The following is an 18,671-nucleotide window of genomic DNA, read 5'->3' as shown; positions in this document are numbered from 1 at the left end:
TAGGTTTGTTGGTATTGTATTTGGTCCTTGTTTGCAAATCCACTGCTATATAAAGTTTGTAAAGTTTGCAAATCCACTGTAAGGAGCAAGTTAGATTAATTGATCCAAAAACATCCTTTCAAACTCTTACATATTCTGACTATGTAAATATGATTAAATAAGTTGCTGAGACTGAATTGGCTTTTCACATCATGCTAAATAACTTGCATTAGTTTAATTTTGGATTACCATGACTAGCATCCCATCTGCAAGCTTCACAGTGTCTTAAAATTATAAGAATGCCTGGTCTTCTATGGTGTGTGTGTGTGTGTTTCTGTGTGTGTATATGTGTGTGTGTGTGTGAGAGAGAGAGAACATTTGTTATATACACCATAGACATATTTATTAGCAAAAAAATCGAATAAATGAAATAAATAAAAGTTGGAGGCTGGATGGAGATCGGCAATGTATATTTATTTAAAGAATAAATAAAGAAATCAGTAAATAAGCAAGTAAACTAAACTAAGCCAGGAATCATGTTTATTCATTTTAAAGAGTCTTCTGGCTTAGTGTGATGTCCAGATCAAGTGTACGCATAGTAAAAATAGCACATTATCCAAGACCATTCTAAATTACTTGAGAAGATGAAAGACGCACAATCAATTTTCCAGAGAAATAAAAGTACTATTGGTCAAATGTTATACTAATTATTGTAAATCCTATCAAAATAATTAGCTACCCCCCAAAATGCAGTTTATTTATTTTATTTATTTATTATTTAGATTTGTATGCCGCCCCTCTCCGCAGACAGTTTAAAAATCTATTTGCTTTCTTTTTCTAAAACCAAAGTCCAGTTGCCCAGATGATTCATTCCAATTATATACAATTATACATTTTTATCCAATCAGTCAAAATCAATATCCTATTTTTTACTCCTGTTCATCAGTCTGTTTTTCTTCATTTCTTTACACTTCCCTCCCTCTATCTCCATCTCCTCCTTCTGCCTTTTTACTCCTTCTCTCCCCTTCCTACTTCCCACCACTCCATCTTTCCCCTTCATCTTTCTACTTCTTCTTTCTCTAACTTATACACAATTAATATTCTTATCACAGTTTAATATAAGATGATAATTCTAAGAGAAGAAAAATTTCCGTCAATCATCCATTCTCTTTTAATCTTTCAACTATTTCAATCTTGTAAATGTTTCTCTTCCACTCCCATTTTCTTAGCTTCTTTCTCTTTCTTTTACTTTTGTACCAACAACTTCTTTTTCCCCAAACTCCTTTTCTCCCTTTTAACAGGGGTGGGTTCCTCCCGGTTTGGACCAGATCTCTGTTAAAGATGACACAACTGTTAGTGACCCACCAGTGATGTAAGATTGGTGTCACGGTGGGGGATGAGGCAGCCTCCCCCCTCATGGCCCGTTTTTGGTCCCGGGAAGTGTGCTAAGCCCAAAATGGGGAGCAGGGGAGGTCACATACACATGCACAGGGGTTGGGGGGTATTGTGCACCCTAGTGCTGGCAAAGCATGCTAGATATATGTGACATTCTGTGTTAAGCTCTCTGGCCTGTATAATCCTTGTCTATGTGACATTGTATACTCCCCCCCTGCTTCCTTATCAGTTGCAAACAGCTCTGGACGAGACCTCCATAAAGCACGTAGGCAATGGCATAAATTTTCCTCTTCCTTTCATACCAAATTTCCAAATACCACTACATGAATCTTTTCCAGTGGTAAAAAATACTGGTCTGATTAAAAAAATGCAAAAGGGAGAATTAGAAAAGGATCAGCGTTTTTTTCTTGATCAAGAAAATGCTGAAACTTCCATTGATGCAGTTAATGTAAATGTTTCTTCTGAAAATATCTTTAGGGAATTTCAAAAAGTTCTTTCTTCACAAAGAGTCTCCAGGAAACCAGACTTCTATGTCGATTGTATTAATTTATGTTTTATCTTGTAGACATTCCTTACTGAGTTAATTTAAAGCCATAATTTTTTTAATGCTAAAAGTCTTACTCAAGTCTTGTATTTCTCTATGAAAAGTATAAAAAGCATTGGACAATGTGTGACATTTTTAATTTTTATAGAGATTTATCTATACAGTAATACCTCGTCTTACGAATTTAATTGCTTCCCGGTGGAGGTTTGTAAGGCGAAAAGTTCCTAAGATGAAACAGTGTTTCCCATAGGAAACAATGTAAAGTCAATTAATGCATGCAAGAAAAAACCTCCTGTGAAAATGGCGCTCTGCTGGGTGCCACCGCCCAGCTATCGCCTTTTGAAACAGCCGGGGGGCTTCTCAGCATCATACCGAACCCCAACGCCAAACCCCAACTTTTGCCAAAATTCTGGGTTCGGTGTTCGGGAGGCCGCTGAGAAGCCCCACCGCCTGGCTGTCGCATTTTGAAACAGCCGGGGGGCTTCTTGGCGTTATCCCGAACGCCAAACCGAGAGGTTCGGCAAAAGTTTGGGTTCGGCGTTCGGGTTCAGGAGGACGGTGAGAAGGCCCGCCGCCCGGCTGTCAGCTTTGCAAAAGAGCCGTGGAGCTGTCGGGCTGGTCAGGAGGCTCAAACAGAGTTGGGGAATCCCAATAGGGAATTCCATGGGTGGAGCTTTGATGTCACGAAGACGTCTTTCCTGGCCGGCCGGCTGCCCGGGAAAGCAGCATTCTTTCAAACATGCCGCTTTCCTGTGCCGTTTCCTGGGCAGCCACCATGACAACAAGGCTTCTACTGAGGTGAGCTGCATGGTGGTGGTGGGAGGCAGAGCCAAGGGGAGGGCACGGAGCCAAGGGGAGGGTGCGCCGGCCAGCAAAGCTGGTTGCCCGGGAAAGCGGCACGCTTTTCAAATGCACTGCTTTCCTGTGCTGCTTTCTGAGCAGGAACCACCGGGGCGATGGAGGGGGGAGGGAGCCGGCTATTCAGGCACCAGGAGTCTGGTGGGAGGGTGTGGCCGACTCCCTCATGCATGAACTTCCCAGGTGAAAGGGAAAGATAGCAAGAGAAAGAGAGAGACAGCAAGTAAGCAAGAGAAAGAAAGAGAGAGAAAGAAAACAAGCAAGAGAGAGAGAGAAAAAGAGAGAAAGAAAGCAAGACAGAGAAAGAGAGAGAGAGAAAGCAAGAGAGAGAAAGAGAGAGAAAGAAACAAAGCAAGAGAAAGAGAGAAACAAGAGAGAGAGAGAAGTGACTCTTGATTTAAAGCATATGGTAAAAAGCACCCAAATAACAAGAGAGAAACCCCCCCAGCCCTCATCTGTTTTTGGAAATGGTTCAAGAGTTCTCTCTCTCTCTCTCTCTCTCTCACACACACACACACACATACTCACACAAGGGAGGGAGGAGACAGGAATGGAAAAAGAGAGAAGTGAGAGGGGGAAGGAATGAGAGAAAAAGAGAGGAGGAGGGAGAAATGAGAAACAAATGAGAGAGAAAAGGGGGAGGGAGAGACAGGAGAGGTACCCAAAAATGAGACAGTGGTAGAAATTTGAGGAGGAATGATTGATTATTAAATATGGATTGACTATGGAATGATGGTAAAAGATATATTTAGGTGTTGTTTAATATTAAATATTAAATATTAATATTAGGATGTATTAATTTGTAAAATTGGTTTAGAATTATACAACTGTATAGAATTACATAGGTAAAATTAATGGAAGATACATATGATAAATGAGGGGTTCATGATATGTATTGTATGATTTAATGACTTTGCATTATGAATTTAAAATGTACTTGGAAATGTAGAAGATTGATGAGAGTGAATGTAAATGCTAAGTGCCTGAAAATTAATTGAGCTTGAAAATATTGAATGAAATTATAGCAAAGTAAATATGGAAATATATTAATTGATGCATTGGTGTTCAGATATATTTTTATAGTATTATTAGATAACTATAATACTATGATAAATATTTAAGAAATGAAGATTTTAAAGCATGGATTTATTAATAGTTGTGTTTTTGGTTTTGCTTGTTGTTTTAGTTTTAATAGTATTAGATTTTGGTTTTGTTTTATTATTAATTTCTTTTAACAAAAAAGAAGGGAATTTCCCCCCCTATTTTATTCATTCATTCATTCATTCATTCATTCATTTTGATATTTATGCCACCCAGTCCGGAAAGGACTGCTGCTCAGACACTATACACTGAAAAAAAATTAGCGGGAACACTGATGGTCACTGTACAAATGGTTGTAAGCAGTGATGGGCTCCTATGGGAAGGGTCAGGAACGCAGTTCTGGTAGCAAAATTTGGAGCTCCACCCCAGAGAACCCAATTTGCACTGAAAGGTGTTGAAACAAAATGCATAAGCCACATCCACAATGTGGTAGTAAAAATTTTGGTAGCCCATTACTGGTTGTAAGTCAAGGGCTACCTGCATTAAAACTATTTGAGAACTGTTCTGCCGGCGGGTCTCAACTGCCCGTAATTAAAGGGTAATTAGTCCAGGAAGACACACACTACACGATAAAAGAAAAACTCAAAAGTTTTTATAAACAGAAAAACAGTAACAGCTTCCTTTTTAAATGTGAAAGGGATTTTCTGGTACACACAAGGCACAGGTTAAATGCAATCCAATTGCTCACCCAATAATGGGGAAATAATGGGGAAGACAACTAATTAAGACGTTTTGTAGGCTTCAAAGTGTGGCATTTCTGCAGTTCTGTAAAGTCGCATTTTATAGGGACCTCAGAATAGGAACCAGTTTCAATCAACCTGTTTTCCTCAAAATAAGACATCTTCTGATAATAAGACCGATTGGGCTTTTGAGTGTATGGCAATAAGGCCAAGCTCTTATTTCAGGTTCCAGAAAAATATGAGACAGGGTCTTATTTTCAGGGAAACACAGTACTGTATTTACTCCTGATGCCCCCTAAAATGAGAAATGAATTTGAGCAAACATTTCATAGGATAAATTGAATGATCTCATTAGATTAGGGTTAGGCAGGAAATCAATTTACCATTTACAGTATTTTGTTTACAATCAAATCTATATATTGCAGAAGTTCTCAAACTTTCAAAATATTTTAGCAATTATCTCTCTACATCGTTTATAAATCTCTGGGGCTTATCATCTTAGTTTGGGAACATCGAGATTTCTCAATATTTTATTTATGTATTTGTTTTATTAGTTTTATTTTATTAGTTTCCGAAGTGAAGCTGTCTCAACCGGGGAGAGCCAACCCCTGCCCCACCCCTGCCACAGCCGCTCGCCCAAGCCGAGTCCGCCACCCAAGAACAAGGTGCCGGTGTGGATGATGGCTCTGCCCTTTCAGGGCCTTTTCGCCGACCTCCTCAGCCCTGTGATTTGGCGGCAGGGACCTGGGGCGTGGATGTGACATTCCTGGTCCTGCTGCTCCTCAATTGAAAGCCACTGGAGCCGCCTCAGCAGTGGCCGCTATTGCGGCCACTTCTGCCTCCGCCAGGACTGGAGGTGAGGTGTAAGCCTCCCACCGAGGGCTGCCCGGCGCCCTCGGCAACATTCGATGTATAAGACGCACACAATTTTTAAACAATTTTGTGAGGTAAAAAGGTTCATCTTATACACCAAAAAATGTGGTAATTATAGTTTCCTCCAACTCTGTAGCTCTTTTCTTATTTGTTCTATTAACTTATTATAATCATCTTCTTTTAGTGTAGTGCATTTTGCTGATGTCCAAATTTCCAAGTGTTTTACTTTCTTACTGTTTTCATATCTGATATTTGTTCCAATTGGTCTATTAAATTTCTAGCGCAGTTTTTAGTTATAATCTTTGTTTTGTTTTTATTGATTTTTGATCCTGTCACCTTTCCATATTCTTCTATTTGATGTATTAATTTTGGGATGGTTTTCGTGGGTTCTTCTGTTATAAAAACCAGTAATTCTTTTCTTTCTTTCCTAATTTGCATTCCTTTAATTTATTTATCTTATCGAACTTTTATAAATAGTGTCTCAAATGTTAAAATGAATAGGATGGGATATAGGGGGCATCCCTGTCCTACCCCTTTTTCAATTTCAAATCTGACTGTTTGTTCTCCGTCTGTTCAATTAATATTCTTCAATTTTGTTTGAAATATATAGAATTAATTAATTTTACAAATTTGGGGTCAAATTTCATTCTTTCTTATTGTATCTTAATAAATCTCCAGTTTACATTGTCAAGCACTTTTTCTGCATGAAGAAGAACCAATACCATCTGCTTTCCCGGGTTGTTTTCATAGTATTCGAATGTATTGTTCTCAAGTTATTTCTGACCTGTCTTTTGGGTAAAAGCCCATTTTGGTCTTGGTGTATTATTTGATCTAAATTTTTTTTTATCCTTGTTGCAAATATTGTGATAAATATTTTGTAGTCAGCATTCAAAAGAGATATTGGTCTATAGTTTTGAATTTTTTCCTTATCTTTATCTGTCTTAGGGATCAATGTTATTAGAGCCTCAGACCATGACGGTGGCAATTTCACCTGATGAACTATTTCATTAAATATTTCTAACATATTTGTTTCCATTATATTTATTTCTTGCTTAAAGAATTCAACCGGTATACCAAACCTTCTTTTATTGTTGCTTGTAATTCAGTGATTGTTATTAGTCTATTTAAGGTTTGTTGTTCTTCAGTGAGTGGCTTCATATTTACAGATTTTATAAAGTCTCTTATTTTACCCTCTTCTACCTCTTCATGTGTGTATAATTTCTTAAAGAATTCCCATTCTATTTCCCCCCCCCCCCCTGTTCTTTACTGTGTTGTATGATACCCTATTTATCCTCTACTTTTCTATAATTTTCCTTTCTCAATTTGTGTGCCAACCAGTGACCGGGTTTATTTTCTTGCTCAATTTTTTTTTGCTTAGCTAATTTTATTTGTTCTGCAATTTCCTCTTGCTCAATTAAAGTAATCTTATGTCTAATATGTTGTCTCTTTTCAAGATATTTGCTTTCTGGGTCAGTTTGGCGATTGGTTTCTATTTGTTTTAATGTTTTAATTGTTCCTGTGGGGCTCTTTTTTCTTTATTTCTTTTTGCTACATATGAGATGGTCAAACGTCGAATGTTTGCTTTGCTTGTATCCCAAATTATTTGTGGTGTTGCCTCTTCTGTTTTCTTTATTTGGAAAAATATATATAATTCTTTTTCCAGCACTTGTTTATATTGTTTTTCTTTTACATTTTTTCTGTCTATAATCCATTTAATTTGTTTTTTCTTTTTTCTTCATGCTAGTGTTATGGAATTATGGATTATTAGGTTCAATCTCAATTTCTTCTACTTCATTGTTTACTGATGCTGTGTCCTGGGCCATATCTATTCTTGACCAACTATGGTGTGAGTTAGAATAGCATGTGTATTGTTGCACTGTTTTATGTTTCTCCCTCCAAACATCTTTTAAGCCTAATTCATCACACATTTCCCAGGAGGGCTTTGGCAACTTGTTTTTATTTTTCATTGATGAGAGAATTTAGATTTGGATATGAAACATAATATTTTTGGGAATGCTTTCAACATCAAAAGCAATATGATAATTTGTAAAAGGGCATTTTGCCAACAAGTTCCTCAGCTACCCAAACACAATCAACACAAATTAGAAGTGCCCCTAGATGGTGGCAAAGATAGGATCACATAGTACAAATGCCCCCAAAATTCTCCCACAGCTTCTCATCTCTTTCTTGTAAAGTGAATCACTGGACTTCTGAAGTGAATCAAACAGTCCTTAAACAAATCTGGCTTTCCTCATTAATTGTGCTTGTTGGAAACCAATTGGGAAGGTACATGCTGGTTGCCAAGTATCCAGATTTTGATCTTATGACTATGCTGCAATGGTTTTAAATTCAATGACCATTTGTAAGCTATTGCAAATTCAGTCATTAAACAAAGAGTTGTAAGTCAAGGACTATCTATACAGAGCAAATGGATTAATTCAATAACCAGACGGCACTCATCCACCCCTCGGCCTCTCCTTTGTGGGGTGCCACAGGGGTTTGTCCTCCCCCCCTACTATTTAACATTTACATGAAACCATTGGGTGAGATCATCTGACGGCATGGGTGAGGGATCATCAGTATTTTGATGATATCCAGTTATATATCTCCACCCCATGCCAATTCAGTGAAATTGTCTCTTTGTACATAGTTCATTTGTGTATAACATTTCTTTTTGACTTGATGAGAGGATGTCGGCCACGTGGAGTTTGTTGGTTTCCACTTGATGATGGTCGTGTCATGTCAGTGTCTTTGAATTCGTCATAACTTGAGATCCAGGCAAGGTAGAGGCCCTCAATTCAAATTAACAAACTCGGTCCTCAGTTGAAGTCAACCCACCCTGGATGATAACTCTACCTACCAATGAGAAGAAGTGTATCAGGTAGGACGAACCCTTCCTTTTCTTGAAACTTAAAGCCAGAGCCTAGAAATACAGTCAAAGGTCTTGTGGTGAATGGAAAACTCTTATTCATTTCTATTTACTGTGTCAAACTCAGAAGCAAGGCTGCAAGTCTTGGCTACATGCCCAAAACTGTTAAAAGTTTCCTCCCTTTCTAGGAACGGCCCCATAGAATGTGTCATTTTTAAAATCTATTTACTAGAACACAGGGTTGGTTCAGAGGCAGTTCCTAAATTGTGTAGATTCCCAAATTATTGTTACTCACAGCATCCGGAGAGTTGTGGATATAAAAAAGAACACAACCAGCCTCTTTGAGAAGAAAGAGTCTTCAAAGAGCCTCTCGTCAATTTGTTGACACGAGGGTAAGTAACTTTTCATTGATTCATGACAATTCAATGGATAAATAAATGCACACATGCCAGCCCCATTAGAGAAGCCACGGGTTTCTTATTTAGGTAAAACACCTCTGCCGTCTTTGCTGGGAAGGAGCGTGTTTCCATTCATGTTATACATCTCTCTTAAGGTGATAAACTGCTTGGAAGAACAAAGATGATTTCATGGGATTGAGGTGAATTCCACTTGGAGGACCCTGTGTTCTCCTTACATAATGCAATAGAGGAAAAACAAGAGGCAGTGAAAATATCTGAAATTTCTATTCAAGGGGCTCTGCAATTAACTGCAATCAAATCAGGCACTTCTGTTAAAAAGTCTTCACAGGTGTCTTTGATCTGGTATATTTTCTTGACTAGCAGCTGCTATATCTGGGAATTTCCCTGCCCAGAGAAGCAGAGACTGTTTTGATAGATAGAGTGAAAGCCGGATGTTCCCACTGGCCCAGCACGGTTACCTGCACTTTGTCTTTTTGATAGAGCAAAACTCCTCTTAAATAAAAAGCAAATGGAGGAAGAAAAAAAATTACAACATGAATAGTAGTTCTGGATGGGATGCAGACATGATTTGTTTGTCTATATTTTTAAAAAAGTTTTTTGTGTATGTGTATTTAGAAACCGTCCTGCCAAGACGGCTCTAAGTGTTAGGGAAGGATTGAGCAACCTCTCGCAATTCATATATGATTCAAAGATGAGACAATGTTGTTTGGTTTTTTTTGCTTCTGGAACAGAGAATAACAGGCTTGGAAAGAACCTTGGAGATCTTCTGATCTAACCCTACCATGTTCTGTAATAAAAGTTGGCACTCAGTTTGCATGATTTGGCACAGAGATATGATCAGCAACGGTATTAGGCATGAAACGGATGCCTGCCTTTATCAATAGATCTATAGCTAGTTGTGAAACACTTTGGTACAAATAATGACTTTAAACCAGGAGTGAATTCCAGCAGGTTCTGACAGGTTCTGGAGACCCTGTAGTGGAAATTTTGATTAGTTTGGATAACTTGTAACAGAAATTTTTAGTCATCTGGAAAACCGGCAAATACTCTGGCCCCAGAGCGAGGTGGGAATGGAGATTTTGCAATACCCCTCCCTCAGGAGTGGGGAGGGAATGTGGGTTTTGCAATATCCTTCCCCTGCCACAACCACCAGCCATACCTACCAAGCCACACCTGCCCACCAACCACGCCCACAGAACCAGTAGTAAAAAAAATGGATTTCACCAGTGCTAGATGAACAAAATGACAGATTGTCATAGGATGACTAACCTGGTGTCATCTAAGGTATGAAGAATAACACAAGTTCTTAAATTATTTTTTTTACTAAAAGAGGCTTACAGCATACAAATGGATGAAAAAAAAAACCAGAGGAAGGAGGACAGGCAGACAAAAGTGAGACAAAAGTGAGAAGATACAAATAGGAAAGTGAGATACATTTGCTCTCGTTTATGAATCATCTTGTTGAATGAGATATTTTTAATTAAGTTGCAAAGACAGACAAAACATACATTACATGTAACATTTAGTGGAGCAACAATCGCTCCTCTCAAAGTAGAAGTCATCTTTATATTTGTAATAAGTAAAAAAGAAAAGAAATTAACTCTATCATTGTTTATAAAATACTTAGAAATATTAATTGTAAGATAAGTAAAAACACATCTAAAACATTTAAAAATATATAGAAATTTTAAGATTGTAACTTAAAATGAACTATGAAGGAAAAAAAGAGAAATAGTAGAGGAGGAAAGAAGGAGTTTATCTTTATATTGTGAATAATCACTATCTAATACAATATAAATACTAGGTACAATTATATTTAAAGTAGTGTAAAAATAAGGTTATCTCTGTTTCTTTCTATCCCACCAGATATATACCTTTTGCCAAACCTCATAAAATTCTGATTCTTCTTGGTTTTTCAACCTTCTCGTCATCATGTCAAGCTCAGCACATTCTAAAACTTTCTTAAATATGTCTGTTTCTTTTGGGGTCTCAAAGTCTTTCCATTTTTGAGCAAAAGCTATCCTAGCTGCTACTAAAATGTGGAATATTAGATAATATATGTCTTTTTTATATTTCTTATTTGAAATACCTAATTAAAAGAATTCTGGTGTTTTCTTAATTTCTTGCTGGGTTATTTCTTTTAGCCATTTTTCACGAGAAAGCACATACCCTTTTTGTCCTCCTTGCTGTGTCCTGGGGAATAATTTTTAGGGAATTAAGTTTGGAACTTTTAGCCAACAACAAACCTTACTACGTGTTTTATTCCATTTATTCCACAAAAGATGTAAAGAAGTTTCAGGATGCTAAAAAGGATGAGAGGAAGAGAGTGCTCTTAATGCTCCCCAAAATTTGGATTTGATAACAAAGAACTCATAGAGCATAGAATAACATGGTTGGAAAGGGTCTTAGAAGCCTTCTAATCCAACCTCTGCTTGTGACAGGAGATCCTAAACCATTCCAAACAAATTTCTGTCTAGTCTCTCCTTGTAGACCTCCAGTTTGGATTTCTCTTTAATAATTTTCCACCCATCATTTCTTGTCCTGTCCTAAAGTTGGTCAAGTAGGTTTATGCACCCTGTGATAGTCTCTCAAATAATGGAAGTCTGCTATGACTTCTCTTTTGTTAGACTAGACATAACTACTTCCCTGAATCATATGGCTTTGTATATTAGTTTAACAAACAGTTTAATAGATTAACAGAGTTGGAAGGGACCTTGTAGGTTAGTCCAACCCCCCATTCCAGCAGAAGACCTACAATAGTTCTGACAAATGGGAGTCCAAACTCTTCATGAACGTTTCAAGTGAGGAAGTTCCCACAAATTCCAATGGCAACTTCATTTCCATTGGTTGATTATTCTCACTGTCAAAAAATTCCTTGTTATTTCTAGGTTGAATCTCTCCTTGATCAGTTTCTATCCATTGTTCCTTGTCTGGCCGTCAGGTGCTCTGGAAAATAGCTTGATCCCCTCCTCTCTGTGACAACCTCTCAAACATTGGTATTGGCAAATATTGGTATAGTAGAGGCTATGAACATGTCATGAAAAAAAAATCTTTGTCATTGGAGTCCATATTTATTTGAGGAGTGGGAGAAAATATTATTTCCCCCTTTCATAGAATTTATAGCAATTTATAGATCTAGGAAGTCACAATGTCATACTGTTTAAGGGTTCTCAAAAGTTGTCTTTTGTGAGCATATAAAATTATATAGCCTTACACTCTTCATTTAGGGTGACACTTTTCATTTTCCAATTCAGTTACTGAAGTTTAATATTAGAAGATACGATTTCAAAAATCGGGTTAATGTAAACAGAATGAACAGTAAAAATTTCAGAACAGGATGCCAGTACTTATGTTACAATTACATTTATAAAAAAATATAGCTAAATAGCTGCTTTTTTCTACAGCAGCTCTGACTTTCTGGATTGACATTCCTTCACTCTGTATGTTGTGCCATGTCATCAGAATGTTCTTAATTATTTAAATGCTTGCAACACACTTGCCCACATATTTTCTGGGTAAAGGCATCCTGGCCAAAAGTTGCGAAATAAATGTATAAGCCTACTTACATAAAGATAGACACAAGAAGCAAGTATTTAAAACAATGAATTCAGAATTAAAACATACACAGTAAGAAGAAAGTAGCGTAAGTTGTATTAAATTAAAAAATACTGTTCAATGAGCATTCATGCACATGTATGCTATGTATACATATTAGAATACATATGGGAATCTTCTGCTTAAATTGACCCAGAGCAGCCTGTTAGACCCTCCTGCCATGATTCCTGAAAGAGCTCAGAGCAACATACAGGAGTCAGGTTAACAGAGAACACGCAGTTGTGGCTGAATATAAATTTTTTACAGGAGTCAAAACTCCAAGTTCAGATTTACAAGGATCACTGAGTACATTTATTCTTGCTTCACAAACTTATAAGTGTTGATTAAGACAGGAGCCATCTTCCTCCTCCTCCTTTATAGCATAACACCAGGAGCAGATGTGAAAAATAGAGAAAAATGTTTAACAAAATGAAAATGTATTGAGCCAATAGTTGGTGAAAGAATTGAGAAGGAGAGTTGACTAGAACTTAAAAGAAAGGCAGGGATCCAGTTTTACAACCGATGGTCCTCTGTCTTCAGTCTTCCTGTATTTTTAGGAACTGCTTAAACTTAATCATCGAACCTTGGTCAAAATTTAACTGTGCAGCCTTTCGTGTGGGTCAGAGAGGCTCACACCATTGTGGGGCTGATTGGCCCTGTAAGAAACCCCTCCCCATCTCTTTTAACAACTACTAATCTCTATCTTGGAGATTTAATCAAGTTATTTTTTAATACCGTTACACTTTTTAATCTTAAATTATTGTGATGTTGATTTTATTTCTTATATTGTGCACTGTCCAGAGCCTCTCTTTGACCGATATAAGTGGTAAATATGAAAAATACATAAATAATTTTTTTTAAAAAAATTCTATGGCAGGATCTTCATTGAAGCAGTTTTCCATAATCGTTAATTGCATCTATAATCACTAAGCATATGATAAGTAGGATAGAATAGGATAGGATAGGATAAGATAATATTCACTGTAACTGCAGAAGATGTGCTAAAGAATGCTAGAAGGACCAGTCCTTCAATATCACCCAATTCTTCGCAAAACTTACTGTTTTGGTTGTTTGATCTATTTTGTTTTTTTGTGGGAAAATGTACATAGTTCAAGCCCAGGTTTGCAAGATTTTCAGAAGTGATTTGTCCTTGCCTTCCTTTTTATAAGGATAGGTCATCCAGCTGGGTTTGTTTAATCTTGCAGTTTGAACTCTTACATTTCCATTGATTCTTGGGCTGTGGGTAAAAGCATATGTGCTACATTGAAGTAGATGTAAGGATTGGGGTGTAGGAAGCCAGCCTCCCTCCTACAAGAATAAAATATTTAAGAATTAGTCTTACTTGAGCTTTTATTTTTTGCCCAGTTGTATAACTACTTAATCTTTTTAGCAAATTTCATGTGATTCCAGAAGCATATAATTTTCCTGGGTTTGGGATAATTTCCTTATTAAAGCTAATTGGTTAAGGAGACAAGAGGCTCTACAATTTCTCTTGACTGCTCATTCTACAAGCTGTCTGCCACAAATAGTTTTGGGGAAAACACTGGTCTCCTTGGTGTCTATACAGATTCTTAGTTATCCAGATTATGGCTGTCCCAAAGGTGTTTTTTCAAGTCCATCTGCATTTAAAAGACACTCTCTTGAAGACAACAAAGTCCATATTCTCAACAGCAGGGTGGTGGTGGTGATGATGATATGACATCATCTATCTCCAATATACCAGATTTTATCTCCAATCTACACAACCTTCTTAGAACTTGTACAACAACACATTTTAAGTAGGCTCCATACCAATTTGTACTCCTCAGGAGACCCTGATGACACAGATAAGTCTCCAGCTGGCTTTAATGACTCACTAAAAGAATGTAAATGACCAGCTGTCTGCAACAAGTATAAATCCTTCCATACCTCACCATCCAGTCAGAGCTAAAGAAGCTTCTTGGATGAGAAGTGAAATGTCTTCAAGGAAAAAACCAAAAGTTCAGTCGCCTCTTGAAAAACACTGTTGGGACTGCTCTCTTTGATAAATTTGTATCATTTGTGTCATACATGCATGTCTCTCAAACTTGATGTCTTCCCCATTTTATCTTGCAGAATTGTCGCCATGGGAAAATTCCTGTTGACCTGCTCAATTGTGATTCTCCTCATTTTGCTCCAGACGATTGTCTCCATTAGAGGAGTAAGCATCCCCTTTCGAAATGCAAATAAATTTAGCAGACCCTTTCCCCCAAATAGACCTGTTAACCCAGGTAATCTTTCACTGAAGAAGCCTGCCTACTCAAATCAGGTCAACCCTCCAAAACCACCACCTCCTCCACCTCCTCCACGGGTCAACCCTCAAAACCTAGCACATCTTCAACTATTTCCATCTGAAAAACAAGAAAATCTTCCATCATATTCGTTCAACTTCCCAAATCTACCACCTCCTCCACGGGTCAACCCTCAAAACCTAGCACATCTTCAACTATTTCCATCTGAAAAACAAGAAAATCTTCCATCATATTCGTTCAACTTCCCAAATCTACCACCTCCTCCACGGGTCAACCCTCAAAACCTAGCACATCTTCAACTATTTCCATCTGAAAAACAAGAAAATCTTCCATCATATTCGTTCAACTTCCCAAATCTACCACCTCCTCCACCTCCTCCACCGGTCAACCCTCAAAACCCAGCATATGCTCCAGGATTTCCATCCATCATTGAAAAACCAGGAAATTTTCTGTCATATTTTCTCAACCTCACAAAACAACCAGCTCCTTCACTTCCTCAATGGGACTACCCTGAAAACCCAGAATATCTTCCACAACATCTGTTCATCCATGAAAAATCAGAAGATCTTCCACCATATTCAGTCAACCTCCCAAACCTACCACCTCTTCAATGGGTCGACTCTGAAAACCCAGCATATCTCCCACCATATTCGTTGATCCCTGAAAAACCAGAAAATCCTCCACCATATTCGTTCGAGCTTCCAAAGCCACCACCTCCTCTAGAATATCCAGTCATCCCTGAAATACCAGGAATTCTTCCATAATATTTGGTCAACCCCCCAAACCCACCGCTTCCTCCACCATATTCAGTCAACCCTCAAAACCCAGCATATCCTCCCAGAAAAACCAGGAAATCTTCCATCATATTCGGTCAAACCCCCAAACCCACCACATCCATCATGATATCCAGAGAACCCTAAAAATCCTGGGTCTTTCTCACATCAATCATATGATCCCCAAAATCCTCACTGGGGACAGTATAATCCCAAATCTTGGAAACCTAAACTGCCCAAGTTGAAGAATTTGAATGGAGCAGCAATTGAATGGGCAGAAGCTGTTGGAGGCTCCATTCTGGAACATGCCATGTCTAATCAACATTTTCAATTGAACAACCCGAATGAGGAGTGGTGGTGGTCCCAAAATTGCCATAGTTATTCTGAGCACATTTACTATCCCCAGTACATCCAGCCTGTTCCACAAGACATCTTTGTGAGAGACTGTGTGAACATCACAATGAAAGAATACCTTGAACCCACTGGAAATACAACAAAGGACGAGATGGAAGCCACTGTGTTGAAACATGTGGTGACAGAAATTTTAATCAAGCAGTATCATACTTTCTCCAGTTCTTCAGAAGGAGGCAGTTCTAGACCTGATGATGGCAACCCAGTGGACTCAAAGCCAAAGGGCGATGAAGTGAAATATGTAGTGGGAAAACCTTTTGTAGATGCTGCCATGGAGGACCCTGAGAGCTACAGCTTAGGCAGCCCCATAGCCAAGATGTATTTTTGTTTTAATGACAGTGAGGAAGAACGTTGGCGGAATTAAAACCATCACCCTTTTGCCACCAATTTTACCACCCAAACTCTATCCAGCCAGTTTCAAGAGATGTTTTTCTGAGTGAGTGTGTAGGGGAATATGTCAAGCCCACTGGAAACCAAACTGAAGATGAATTGGAAGCCAGACTAGTGCAACAGGTGGCAAATGAAAAATGCGTGGAGATGTACCCCCGCTTGACTGTTTTCACAATGGCAGGCAGCTACTATAATAATAAACTAGAGAGAGCTACTATAGTGGAGATTAATAGTGAGTTCAAATATGGAGAAGGAGTAGCTTTGGCTAATAGTCTTGGAAGAGCCAGTGGACACAATCTCCCAAAGAATGCTGTGTCTGAATTGCATTTCTCTTTTGAGAATGCTTTGTTTCTCATTCATCCTTTTGCCATTTCAATCATTACCTTAATCACTCCTTTCCTGATCTTCTAAGGGCTATGGTTCCTAAGTCTCTTCCATGGTTGCTATTAACTTATCTCAAATCTGGAATATTTCTCTATCCAGCAAGAATTTAGTTATGGTTTATGTTGTCTGGACACTGCATCAGATGCAAAGAAATGCAATACATAGGCTATTTGTGAATGAATGTCAATTGCCATCATGAATCAGTCTAAAGTGATTCCTTTTTTGTATTTGTCAAGTCTAAGATGGAGACGGTGGAAAATCCCCCTATTCCTGTAGCCTCAATCCTTTAGTGGACTCTGCTCAGTTTTCAGGAAATATTTTGGCAGTTCACATGATAGTAGAAGTTGTTTTTGAGAAGGAGGGAGGGAAGTAAGGAAGGAAAGAAGGAAAGAGACTCCTGAGATTATTTAAAATGAATATATCAAGATTTGAACAGAAGGTTCCATTCAAACACACTGACTTTCTGAACAATTGGAGTCAAACAACTGAATGTCTTTTGTTTTACTATTTCCTGAACAGCTCTCCTCTAAGTTGACAATTCCACACGTATCAACTATTTTTGCTCTCTCACACCTCAAAAGAGTGGCAGGCAACATTTGATGGCAAGCATGGTTTACAGCATTGCAAACTTGGTGCTGAAAAACCATGCATCTGGATGGACTGCAATGTTGAGCTGAACACTTTTTTGAAACTGTGATATACCGACATTAGAGTGTTTCCTACTGGTTCCTATCTCGAAGTGGTGAAAAGCTGAATTATCACTTTTCAGCAATTGTGGAGAGGGATGGAGGGGGGGCTGATGGAAGTTGAGGGTTGTAGAAAGAAGACTGGAAATCACTGGTAGTCCTGGAGTTGCTGGGACTCCTGCTTGATAAACTGCTTTAGTGCCTCCTTTGTTTCAATTGTCATCCCTATCCTTCAATATGAGTGAGAGGTTTTGTCCAGTCATTAGTAATTTGTAGACTGAGAATATTGTTTGAAAGCCACATGGTTCCATGTTGTTTTCCATTCTTTGTTTTCCTTAACCTCTAAAAGGTTATTGAATACCTAAGTGGGTTTAAACCAGAGGTCTTCAAATTTGGCAACTTTAAGACTCATGGTCTTCAACTCTCAGAATTCTACAATCAGCTTAGCTGGCTGAGGAATTCTGGGAATTGAAGTCCACAAATCTTAAAATTGTCAAGTTTGGGAAGCCCTGGTTTAAACTCTAAATTGTCTACATAGATTCTCAATATCCATGTCATAGTTGGTTGTCCCAAGGTGCTTTCTCCCCTCAAAAGGCAACTGGACTTTTTTTTTTCTTTGAAAACATTTTAGTTCTAATCTAAGGAGGTCTGATTCAGGGGTGGGTGTGCCTAGCCATCCATCGCTGGTTTGGCGAGCAGTGGGAAATTCCTGCTTCTAGTTCTATACAACTAATCTGAACCGGAAGGAACCAATATCTGCTTCATAGTAATGTGTTTATAAGCAGTTCTTCAACATTCTTGCTTGAGTTCTCCTATTAGCAGCTGTAGTTAATATTGTAAGAATTTGGATCTTGCCTTAATTCAGCTTTAAAAGGTGAGAAAGATAATTTCCAACGGCTTAGAGAGGACTGTAAAAGCACTATGAAGTGGTATATAAGTCTAAATTCTATTGCTAATGCTATAAACGGTCAGAAAGATAATTTCAAGCTAGCTTTAGCATCTATTTTGTTAAGAGCTAAGAAGTCCTGAAGTTACTGTATTTTTCGGATTATGAAATGCACCTTACTTTTGGGGGAGGAAAATAGGGGGGGAAATCTACCAGGTATTCATCGGGCTAGCATCCTTAGTCTTGTCAGTTTCAGCACATTATTTAATCCCTTGCTTAGAGCTGAAAAAAATCTTCGGAGGGAGTAGCAATGAAAACAAGCCTGCAAAGACGTAGGGCTGGGAAAAAACCTTATTCCAAGTAGCAATGAAAACAAAGCTACAAGCTGGGAAGATCGTTAGCACCTCACTAGCGCTAAGGAAAAGAGCTTCAAAAAACTACATTCAGAGTATAAGAGACACCAAATGTTCAGCCTCTTTTTTGGGGGGGAGGTGCATCTTATACTCCGAAAAATACAGTAACTTGGATATAATATAGTATTTCTTTTTCTGTTTAATTT

At 38.1% G+C, this 18,671-nt stretch overlaps 1 protein-coding gene across 1 annotated transcript; it reads left to right on the top strand.

Moving 5' to 3' along the window:
- Positions 1-8,601: 8,601 nt before the first annotated feature.
- LOC139155797 (uncharacterized) lies at positions 8,602-17,130 on the top strand. The gene is made up of 2 exons (XM_070731078.1): positions 8,602-8,691; positions 14,407-17,130. Exon 2 carries the CDS (start codon positions 14,417-14,419, stop codon positions 15,344-15,346), a length of 930 nt encoding a protein of 309 aa, XP_070587179.1. The 5' UTR covers positions 8,602-8,691; positions 14,407-14,416; the 3' UTR covers positions 15,347-17,130.
- The last annotated feature ends 1,541 nt before the right edge of the window (positions 17,131-18,671 follow it).

Source organism: Erythrolamprus reginae, unplaced genomic scaffold (genome assembly GCF_031021105.1).
Source record: "Erythrolamprus reginae isolate rEryReg1 unplaced genomic scaffold, rEryReg1.hap1 H_60, whole genome shotgun sequence".
Lineage (NCBI taxonomy): Eukaryota > Metazoa > Chordata > Lepidosauria > Squamata > Dipsadidae > Erythrolamprus > Erythrolamprus reginae.
This window is presented reverse-complemented; position numbering and strand designations above follow the sequence as displayed.

Bases quoted from the DNA above. Each gene is read 5' to 3' on its own strand.
- LOC139155797 (XM_070731078.1), top strand. From the start codon at position 14,417: ATGGGAAAATTCCTGTTGACCTGCTCAATTGTGATTCTCCTCATTTTG.